We start from the raw sequence: 11,331 nt of genomic DNA on the forward strand, positions 1-11,331 counted from the left end.
GAAAATTACAGTACTCTTAAAAAAGAGATCATAGAGGATTTCAGAAAATGGAAAGATATCCCACACTCCTGGATAGGAAGAACCAACATTGTGAAGATGGCCACACTCCCAAAATTGCTGTATAGATTTAATGCAATCCCTATCAGCCTACCACCGACATATCTCACAGACATAGAAAAATCATTCCTAAAATTTATCTGGAACCGGAAAAGACCTAGAATAGCAAAGGCAATCCTGGACAATAAAGACAAGGCAGGTGGCATTATAATTCCTGACTTGAAATTATACTACAAGCCTACTGTAATAAAATCAGCATGGTACTGGCAACAAAATAGACCTGAAGATCAATGGAATAGATTAGAAGACGCTGCAGCGCCTATGAACCTACTCAGCCACCTTATCTTGACAAAGGGGCCAAGCATACTCACTGGAAGAAAGATAGCCTCTTTAACAAATGGTGCTAGAAAAACTGGCTCTCTACATGCCAAAAACTAAGACTTGACCCAGGTCTATCACCATGCACTAAAGTAAAATCAAAATGGATTAAAGATCTAAACATTAAAGCAGAGACACTAAATATCCTGGAAGAGAAAGTAGAAGGAATTCTTGAAGACGCGGGGTAGGCAAAGAGTTCATGAACAAAAATCAAATCGCATGGGAAACACTTGAAAGAATTAACAACTGGAACCTTCTCTTAATGAGAAGTTTTTTTTAAGACAAAAGAAATTACCAACAAAGTGAAAAGGCAACCCACAAATTTGGAAAAAATCATGACAAATAAGTACTCTTATACAGGTCTGCTCTCTAGAATTTATAAGGAACTAAAAAACACTAGGGCCCAAAAATTTAAAGACTCAGTCCAGAAATGAGCATTTGAGATGAACACATACTTCTCAGAGGAAAAAATTAAAGAAGCGAATAAATATATGAAAAAATGCTCCACATCACTAGCCATCCATGAAATGCAAATTAATACCACACTGAGATATCATCTCACCCCAGAGAGAATGGATATCATAAAGAAATTATCCAACAACAAATGTTGGAGAGGCTGTGGGAAAAAAGGAACCCTTCTGCACTGCTGGTGGGAATGCAGACTGGTACAGTTGTTATGGAAATCAGTGTGGAGACTCCTTAGAAAACCTGGACTGGAAATCCCATTTAATCCAGCTATTCCTCTACTGGGAATTTTCCCAGAGGATCTGAAAACATCATATCATAGTGATATATGTGTGCCTATGTTTAGAGCAGCAAAATTTGTGATAGCCAAATCTTGGAAACAACCAAGATGCCCATCACCTGAGGAATGGATGAAAAAGATATGGTATTTTTACACAATGAAGTATTACTCAGCTATAAAGAATGATAAACCCCAAAGCTTTATATTGAAGTAGATTCCACTTGAAGATATACTCATAAGTGAAATAAACCAGACACACATGTGCAAATATCGTATAGTTTCCCTAGTATAAGAACTCAAAAGAAAAAATACAAATAGAAAGGTATAATACAAGTAAAAAGAAAGCAAGAACTGAAGGACTAAGAGAGGGAAAGGAGAAGAGCTAGGAAACATGACAGTGACAAGCCATACAGTAATATGTAGAAGATGGGCAAGGCAATGATCCTGAGAATCTCCAGAAGACTTTTGAATCTAGCATATAATTGGAAAGATTCTCACCCTATCTATATATACTGACAACTGTGAACTAAGCAACTGCACTGAAGATGGCAATTTGTAACAGTAGGTTCATGTTTGAAGTGCCTGTCATTCTGGTCTTCTGAATACAGGCTGCTTGTCATGACATGCCAGTTGCTACTGTGCTGTCTGTCAGGTAGATGACTGTTCAAAAAGAAGGGGGTGGTGAACGAAGACAAGAGACAAGAAAAGGAATGTTGTGGGACTGTCCTGCCTCAAGGCTGTATATGGTTAGATTTTTGGACTTATGTGTAAAGAATTATATAATTCTTTATGCCTATTTTTAAAAATATATTCTAGTTTTTAAATGTTTTTTCATCATATTCTATAGGGACCTAAAGTTCAACATATCAATACTTGAGGAAAAATACCTGTTCTATGTTATGCCTAAGATGTTTGACATTCAGACAGATAGTGAAGTTAAGCTTAATAGCCTAGGTTGTATGGTAATAACAATAAGCTTCTCTTCTGGAGCGTTAACAACCTAAGTTTGCAGACCAAAAATTATAGAAAAACGAGAGCTATAAGGACAGCCAACATTTTGGCCCTAGCCTTCCAAGGTCAATTAAGACTCAGGACACATGAGACCTTGTACTGTAACGTCATGTACCTCGGTAGTGTCCCAAATTTTCTGATCAAGAAGATTATGGGGCCAAAGAGGAAAGTGATCGATGACGTAGAGTGTGCCTAAGGAGAGTCACATGGAGAGAAAACATTCTCTCAGGCTTTCACAGAGAGCACATTGGCCAAGCAATGGCCGTGACTCATCCACATGGCTGACACTGACAAAGGTTCTACAATCTGAGGTACAGGATCTCAGGATAAATCCTGAGAGGATTTTACTGACCTTATCAGACCCAAAAGCTACAAGTCTTTTTGCATAGGTCTTGCTTTATCTTGGTCTTAACCATCCAGCAGAAAAGTATAAAAATGAAGTATAAGAAGTAAAGCCATGCCGTTATACTGAGCTTTAGCAACTCAGGTCAACAATTTCTGACATTGCCAGTGAAGCGGAAGACTCAATACTATTATGGACTACTGGACTCTTTTAGAATATTTTCCTGAGTTAACACACCTATAATATTCCAATAACGGAACTAAACAAAAAAAGGGGATACAGATGAATGTCCATTTTGTATTTGTGATTTCAAAATGGTTAGGACAGATATATAGTTACATCTCTTAATAGAGGGATTGGTTTTAACAGTGTTTTAAAATAGGATATCATGTCCACATCTTGTACCACAATTAACCACTAGGAAGAATGTATGCAATGTGTTAATTATTGAAACTGTCCTACCCATTTGGTTTGAAACTGTCTCATTGCTATTTGTTTCTCAATAAAATTATGAGGACAAAAGAAAAAAGTACAAATATTTTTGAAATTATATTCTTCTGATGAAAATTAAAATGTTTATATTTTCAGAGTATATGGAAATGAATAAAGGGCTGGGGAGACAGCTTAGTGGCATAAGCGCCTGCCTGGCAAGTGTAAAGTTTTGAGTTTGATCCAAGTACAAAAAAAAAGAGAGAGAGAGAGAGAGAGAGAGAGAGAGAGAGAGAGAGAGAGCACACGCGCGAGAGAGAAATTGAATAAGAGAAATGCTAAAATATAAGAACAGATAAAAACATATGGTGTGCTGAAATTTTTTTAAATATTGCAAAAAAAGACACACCATCATTAATCTCCTTGAAAGTACTCTCCACTGCTTGAAACATTTATTATATTATTCTTGCCACTTTCTTGGGGAGTTCTTGGCTTGATCTTTCATGGGTGTTTCTGTGAAATGTGGTCAAAATGTGGCTAACAGCCATCCAAACAAAACACAGCCTTGTAAAAACAATATGGTGTGTCTTCTGCCACCTTATTCACTGGATCTGACACAGAGGCACTTCTACTCTTACAAAATTAAGGATGAAAAAAAAATAATGATGACCATAAAAGGTAAACAATTTGAATGGATTAAGGACATTGAGGCAGCCAGGATACTCTTGAAGGACTTCCAGAATTGCTTCAGAAAGTGCCAAAACTTTTAGGCAGGCGTAGGCACCATAGTTCAATCCCCAGCATGCCGTGCCAGCCCTACTCTGGGATGCCCCAAGATGGTGAATGAGACTGGGCATGGTGGTATACATCTGTAATCCCAATACTTAGGAAACGGAAAACAGGAGGATCACTACGAGTCTGATTTGTGTAGTGAGTCTTGTAGACCTCATATACAAAACTGATAGGATAAGTGGGCTCAATGCAAGGAGGAGTATTCTGAAAGGGATTAATAGCATGTCTTTTACTGTAATAAGTACTTATAGTTTAACATTCACTATATTCTCGATCAGACCATGCTTTTATGTTGTAAAGGGATTTATTCATTCCTTTAATCATGTATTCTAGATAAAGATAAGATTCCTATTCATCTGTTAATAATAGTTTATCAGCAGAGGATTTGCTATTTTCCACATAAAAAATCAACTGACTCATTTTTTTTCTGTGTCCCCCAAAACCTCTTGCACTCATGGGGTAGAAGGCTTATGGGAGTGTTATAACAGATTTGCTGTTAGGGAGGTAGGGCCAGGGTGGGGGAGGGGTGTCAACAGAGGCATGAACTGGAAAGGGTTTTCTCCCTCCCTAGTTCCACCCTTTTCTCTCTGCTTTGTGTCTACCATAAGGTGGGCAGCTTTCCTCTGACCAGGCCTTTCTAGCATAGCTTTCTGTACTGAAGCCAACCATGAAAGCAATGAAACTTCTTAAATGTGAGCCAAAATAAACCTCTTCTCCTGTAAGTTTTAGGTGTCAGGAATTTTGTCCTAGCAATGAGGAAAGTAACTCAGGCATCACTGATACTCACCTTCTTATAACAGAACCACCCTTCAACTCAGTAAGGGCCGTTTCACTGGTCTTACCACTTGCTGAGGCAGGGATTATCTTATAACTTTTGTTTCTGTCCTTCTCTTCCCCCAAGTTTCATTAATCACCCATCTTTTCTATGCAAATTTTGCCTAACCAATTCAAGAATTTAATTTCCTGCTTTAAGCTCCACAGAATATCAAGATTAAGCAGGTGTGTGTGTGTGTGTGTGTATGAGAGAGAGAGAGAGAGAGAGAGAGAGAGAGAGAGAGAGAGAGAGAGAGAGGTAAAGAAGGACACTGCATTGAACCCAGTATCTGTTGTATAATCTATCCCCCTGGAACCTATCCACTAAAAAAAGAGAGGTGAAGATACTTGACCCTCTTGAGTTTACAGTATCACTAGTACTACACTTCAATAGCCTAAAAGAGAAAATTTATTAAATGCCAATTTGCAAGTATTGCCTGTTATTAAATTAAATAATTAACTCAACAAGTAGAATCATTTTATGAACTACAACAGGAAACTGAGAGACTGAGACATGCTCATTTTCTCAAAAAAACTGAGATGACAGGCAAAACACATAAGAACAATAAGTGACTTTGGCTACCTTCTTTATATGCAAACTAAATTAAACTGCCAATCTCATGTCCTGATATCTAGAAATAAAATCAATTAGTTTTGGAAGGCCTTCCATAAAATCAACAAAATCAACAATTTTTATTAATAATGTAAGCATCAGACTTTTTTATACCATTAACTCCAGAAATATAATTAATGTTTTGACAAAAAAATTAATGCCCCTAATTTTCTTTGCATATTTTCTTTGTATATTTTTCTTATCAAAGCTAAAAACTTTGCACAGAAGAATGCTCTGTCTGAAATACTTGCTTTGAAATGTCCACTCAATAATAGGCTCAGTGCATGTAAAATAAATGAATGAAAAAAACTACACATGATGTTTACTAGTCAACAGAAATAAATGATGTAGCAAATGACGTATTTTAAAATTTATTAAGGAAAAGTCAAAGCAATCACTCTCAAAAACTTCTAATCTAGCCAGGCATGATGGCAGATATCTATACCCCAGCACTCTGAGAGGCCAAAGCAGGATGATACAAGTTTGAGCCTGGCCTGGGCAGCTTGGTGTCTTAGTGAGACTCTGTCTCAAAATACAAAATTAAAAAAAAAAAAAAAAAAAGACGGGATGGAGCTCAGTGGAGAGGCACTGGGTTCAACATCTGATGTGGGGAAGGGGGTAGGGAATACTAATCAAAGAGTCAAGAAATAGCAGACTTCAAAACCATATGATCAAGCTCACCTAAGGATCAATAAATGGCATCTTCTTTGACCATGGTAAGAAGATTTTCACTTATGAATGCATAATAAATTTCCATAGCATTGATTTTTTATAACAGGGATGATGAGGATGTGTAGAAAGTCCACATGACTGAGAGGAAGAATAAAACAACATGTAGGTCACCATAATCACCACTGTGTTTTGGTTTGTTTGTTTCTGTGGCACTAGGGTGGGGCCCAGAGCCTTCACATTACACTGAGCTACATCCCTGCAGCACCCCACCACACACACCTCCAAGACAAAGTCTTGCGAGATCCTGGGACAAAATACCCAACATCCACAACTTACAGAAGAGGTTTATTCTGGCTCACATTTTAGAACTTTCAGTCTTTACAATGCTGGCTACAAGAAAGTAAGACACTGGGCTCAATGCTGGCATCCTCTTGCCTCAGCCTCGCACCATGCTCATGTGACTGCCAATGTCATCACACCCACCTTGTTTTCTTTTACAATAGTATTTCATAGCCCAATTTCACTTTAGTATAAGTATCTATGAATTATATATACTCCTTTCACCAATGTGAGAAGCACAGTACAGTAAGAAATTTCAAAACCACTCAAAATAATAATCTTTGCTAGCACTATATGAAGTAGAAGACAGATCTACACAATTACCTGACAGGAAATCTGCACAAGGTAGACCAGCTCTTTAGATTCACAACCATTTTTCATTACTTCATTCTGTTCTTCAGAAAGTGAAAGCTATGTCACAGAAGAAAAGAGAAAGAAAAGGACATAAAGACATGATTAAGGAATATGAATAAATCAAACACATGGACTTGCACATCAACTGAATTTAAGACATGTCTTTTTAGAATTCTGACATCAAGCAGATAATTAAAGAATTCACTATTTTAACAAAACAACACAGTCTTAGGAATTGTCTTTGTACTATATATCTAACTTGGTGCGATTGGGTTACAGCAGTAAGTAAAACAACATTCAAAAATATGACTTTACTTAAAGCATTTAGTATACGTCCTACAGGGTAGGAGCTGAACTGGACACTGAAGGACAACAAAACAGTTTACAGGAACTCAAACTCTTATTACAAGAACTGCGAAATAGCTTCTCAGAAAATAGGCTGATTCTGCAGACATGTTTAACTTCAGATTCACTATGTGGATTTAGTCATTGGATTTTATTCAGTTTGTATTTAAATGAACAGCCAACATAAGGAAGGTAAGGCTCATGTGAAAAACTTGTTGCCTTCCATTGAAAAATTAGGAATTTGGGAACACCAACCCACATTTTCTAACATGGGCAGCAATAGCTAATTTCTGACCAACACCTTTTCTTAAAAAACTATTTTTTTTGAGACAGGGTTTCATTATACAGTCCACGCTGGCTTTGAACTCACTATGTAACACAGGCTGGCTTCAAACTCACAGTGATCCTCCTGTCTCAGCCTCCCAAGTCCTGGGATTATTGGTATGCAACACCATGCCCAGCTTAAAAATATTTATTTATTTATTTGTCTGTTTATTTATATGTTTGCAGTACATAATGATTATATTCCCCATTGTTGCATGTGCATAATGTATACTAATTGTTTCATTTCTCTCTCCCTTTGCCTCCTTACCCTTCTGCATCTCCTGGTCTCCTATATTGAAAAAGATCTATCTCCCTATTTCCTATTATCTTATTCTCTTCAATATTTTTTCAAGTTTGTGAGACTAATTTATTTTGCTTAACACTATGAGTTCGAGGTACATCCATTTTTCTATAAATGACTCAAGTTTATCCTCTTTATGACAGAATAATACTCCTTTGTCAATAAATACATTTTCTTTATCCACTCAACTGTTGGTGGACACACAGACTGTTGCCAAGATTTAGCTATTATGAGTTCGTGGTGTTGTAAACACAGTTATGCATGTATCACTTCACTGTGATGTACTTAACATTTAGGATGATAACTAGAAGAACTGCTGGGTCAAGCAGAATTTCAAATTTTTAGATTTTGAGGAATCTCCACACTGGCCTACATAACAGTTATTCTATCTTATGTTCCCACCAAAGCCAAAGGATGCTTTTTTCCCCACAGCCTCACCAGCAGTTGTTATCATTTGATTTTTGCTCATGACCATTGTTACTGGAGTAAGGTGGAATCTCAATGTTGTTTTAATTTGTGTATCTTTAGTAGCCAAAGGTGCTGAACACTGTTTCACATATTTACTGGCCATTTGTACCTATTCTCCTGAGACATATAAATTCATTTCAGTTGCCCATTTTGGCTGGATGACTATCACTCTTAAATGTAAGGCATATATTCTACAACAGACTGCAGCAGAATGGATTGCTATTCATTTTGTTCTAGTACCTGGCTGAGTATCAACTGTCTCATTCACCATGCTGATTGGATTGTTACTTTTCTTATATTCCACTTATTTTACTCACTTATGTTATGTGTCTGTCCTCCTCCTTTTTTTTTCTGTAGCAGGGACTGAACTCAGGACCTTGTGCTTGCCAGGTAAGCACTTATTCTACTGAGCTATCTCACCAGCCCTGTCCCATATTTTAATTAAAATTTGCAAAGACTTCTAAAGAAGGGTAACCCTGAGATCGGAAGTACCAATAACTCAGCATGTAATACTGACCTAATTAGTTTTTTCAAACAAAAACGTGAGGATAATATATAACTATACTTATTATCAAATTAATGGCTACTAAATATGATAATACATAGAAAAAACTAAGGTGTGAGGTACTCAGGAAACACTTAATATTGCAAATATAACATATCACTACAGGTAATACCAAAACAAAAACAAGATTGATGAATATGCATTCTATAAGTGAGGGAGCAATATACATGGAAGTTATTTTTTAAGTTTTCTGGTATTAAGTAGAAGCAGTTCACAGACTAACAATAATTTTCATATTAACTAAAATAAAATGCATTTACTACAAAATCAGGACTTAAAAATCAAATAATTTAGAGTACAAAGAAACCTTAAATGAAAGTTTCAAAAAGTGGTAAGACTTTCTTGAGACAGAAAAGACTACATGAGCCCTGATATGGGCAGAGACGTCAGAGGATGAGGCATCAGCCTGCGACAGAAGGAGGAGAAGCGAACCAAACTTGGACTCCACACAGACAACAGTAGCAAAGGAGTATTACAAGGTGCATCTCTAGCAGGGTTAATGCCTTCCCAGCGATTGACTCCCCTGGGATTCACCAAGGGTACAGCTAAAGTCAGAATATCAAACACCAGGGATGACCACAGTAGGGAAAGAGGATCTTTGGAAGAGCAGAGTGCTCCTCTAAGCCAAGGCACCTCACTTCCATAGCTTGTCGGACAGAAGAACCAACATATCAGCCTCAAAGTGCTCAGGATATGTGACAGCTGAGGAAGCACAGGAAAGCTGAGGGAAAAAAAGGAGACCCTGCAGACTTTCCAGGTGACAGCGCAACTAAGGGGAGGACTGCGGAACATGAGAAGCAGCAGCCATGCTGCCAAGCATAGAGGACGTGACATGTGTCCCTCAGGCAGTAGACACGTTTCACAGGGAGCACAGCACCTTGCCAGTCTTAAATATTCAGAAATGACTAGACCAATGCTCAAAAATATTTCAATGTAGTGATGAACTCACTCAAGCCAAAGCTGTCACAAACAACAGATCAATGGCAAAGACAGATGAGCTTGATGTGTCTGAAGATTGCTTTTCAGAAAGTGACAAGACGTTGATACACAAGACTCATCTGTAGCCTGTACACCTGGCAGAAATGCCAGATGAAGACTGGGACTGGGCAGAGAGAAATAACACGTATTAACCCCAACTATCTTTTATATAACATTTGTGTGAAAATTTACAAAACATGGGACGAATGTGATCCAAGTCATGTGAGGAAACAACAAAATAAGGCATATCTCAAAAGGAATCATATATATATAAAAGTAGTAAGACAATGTAAATTATGATAGTCCATTGCTGCACCTCTCCTCATTGTTCCAAGTCTATCTGCTTTGCCAGAAGGGACCTCTAATGATGTCAGGGTTAAAGTTATTTACCCTCCTTAACTCACTGTTCCCTCTTTTCCCTTATGGAAAGCAGATATAAAAGAGTAGGTGGACATTCAAAACCAAGTGTGCATACACAGTATATCAGAAAGTGAAGCACATGCCCAGAGAAAAGCACAGGCTCAGAAATGACTTGAGACACCTTGGCTGATCCCTGGTACAGGTGCCACCTACAAGGCTGGGCGTGCACAGGAACAGAGGTACAGACCTATAATCCCAATGTTCGAGAGGCTGAGGCAGGAACAAGAGTTGCAAGTTGAAGTTCACCTTAGTCAGTTTTAAAGTCTCAGAATAAATATTAAAAGGGCTGGAAGAATGTTTACCTAGAATGTTTAAGGCCCTGAGTGCAACACCTAGTACTAGAAAACAATAAAAAAAACAAAACAGAAACAGTAAACAAAACAAAGTAATCCCTGAAGAAGGGAGGTGGAAATCTTACTTGCATGCTCACTGCCCTATTACATTAAAAAATTCATTTATCAAAGAATAATAATAATAAATCACAAAGCTTATTTTAAGAACTAGAAATATCCATTCAAAGGAAGTAAATCAATTAACAGAAGTGTACTGAAAAAGACTTGACACACACCAGACTTTGAGTTACAGGATGTCACAGCACAGGTTCTCTTATGTCCTGAGTCTGCACTGACCGTGAAGGACTAGGGCCAAAATATTGGCTACCTTTGCAGGCCCTCTATTTCTCTAATTTTGGTCTGAAAATTTTAGTTGTTTAATATCCAGAAGAGAAACTTAATGATATTATTATCCTGTAACAGAGACAGTTTAGCTTAACATCACCATTGGTCTGAATATCAAACACCTTAGACATAACATGGAGCTGCTATTTTCCAATAATCATGGATATTCTAAAATTTAAATCCTTATAGAATATGAAAAAAACAATTACACATTTTTACACAGAAAGTTAGAAATCAAACCACATACAACATGGTAGTAGGACAATCCTATGACTTTTTTCTTGTCTCTTGTTTTCTTTTATTACCTTTTTTAAAAACATTTACTTTAATGAAAGTATAGCAATAATTGATATGACTGTAGAAGCAGCACACATTAAGAAGACCAAAATGACAGGTTTTTCAAGCATGGTTTTAATATTACACATTTCTATCCTCAGGGTAGTTGCTTAGTTAACAGATATTAGCATATAGAGTTAGTCAGGGTGAGAATTCTACCCATTAACTGCTATTTTTAAAAATCTGATGGAGATTCTTAGGACCACTGCCTTAACCATCTTGTTTATATAAATGTATGGTTTTGCCCCTGCCATATTACCTAACTTTTCTCCTTTCTCTCTCTTCATTGTTTAATCCTTAAGTTCTTGCTTGCCATTTAAATGTTATAACTTTCAATCTTTATTTCTTCTTTTGAATTCTTAAACTAGGGA

At 37.1% G+C, this 11,331-nt stretch overlaps 1 protein-coding gene across 3 annotated transcripts in view; it reads right to left on the bottom strand.

Moving 5' to 3' along the window:
* Arhgap32 (Rho GTPase activating protein 32) overlaps positions 1-11,331 on the bottom strand; it is a 337,222-nt gene that overhangs the window by 123,226 nt on the left and 202,665 nt on the right. For 2 of the 3 annotated variants that reach the window (XM_023701443.1, XM_023701442.1), the window contains one exon: positions 6,517-6,603. The exons of the other annotated variant lie outside the window; for it this stretch is intronic. In XM_023701443.1, the coding sequence (XP_023557211.1) occupies positions 6,517-6,603 (87 nt within the window). The remainder of the gene's footprint in view (positions 1-6,516; positions 6,604-11,331) is intronic. 3 annotated transcript variants of the gene reach the window in all.

Source organism: Octodon degus, unplaced genomic scaffold (genome assembly GCF_000260255.1).
Source record: "Octodon degus isolate 3935 unplaced genomic scaffold, OctDeg1.0 scaffold00136, whole genome shotgun sequence".
Taxonomy (NCBI): Eukaryota; Metazoa; Chordata; class Mammalia; order Rodentia; family Octodontidae; genus Octodon; species Octodon degus.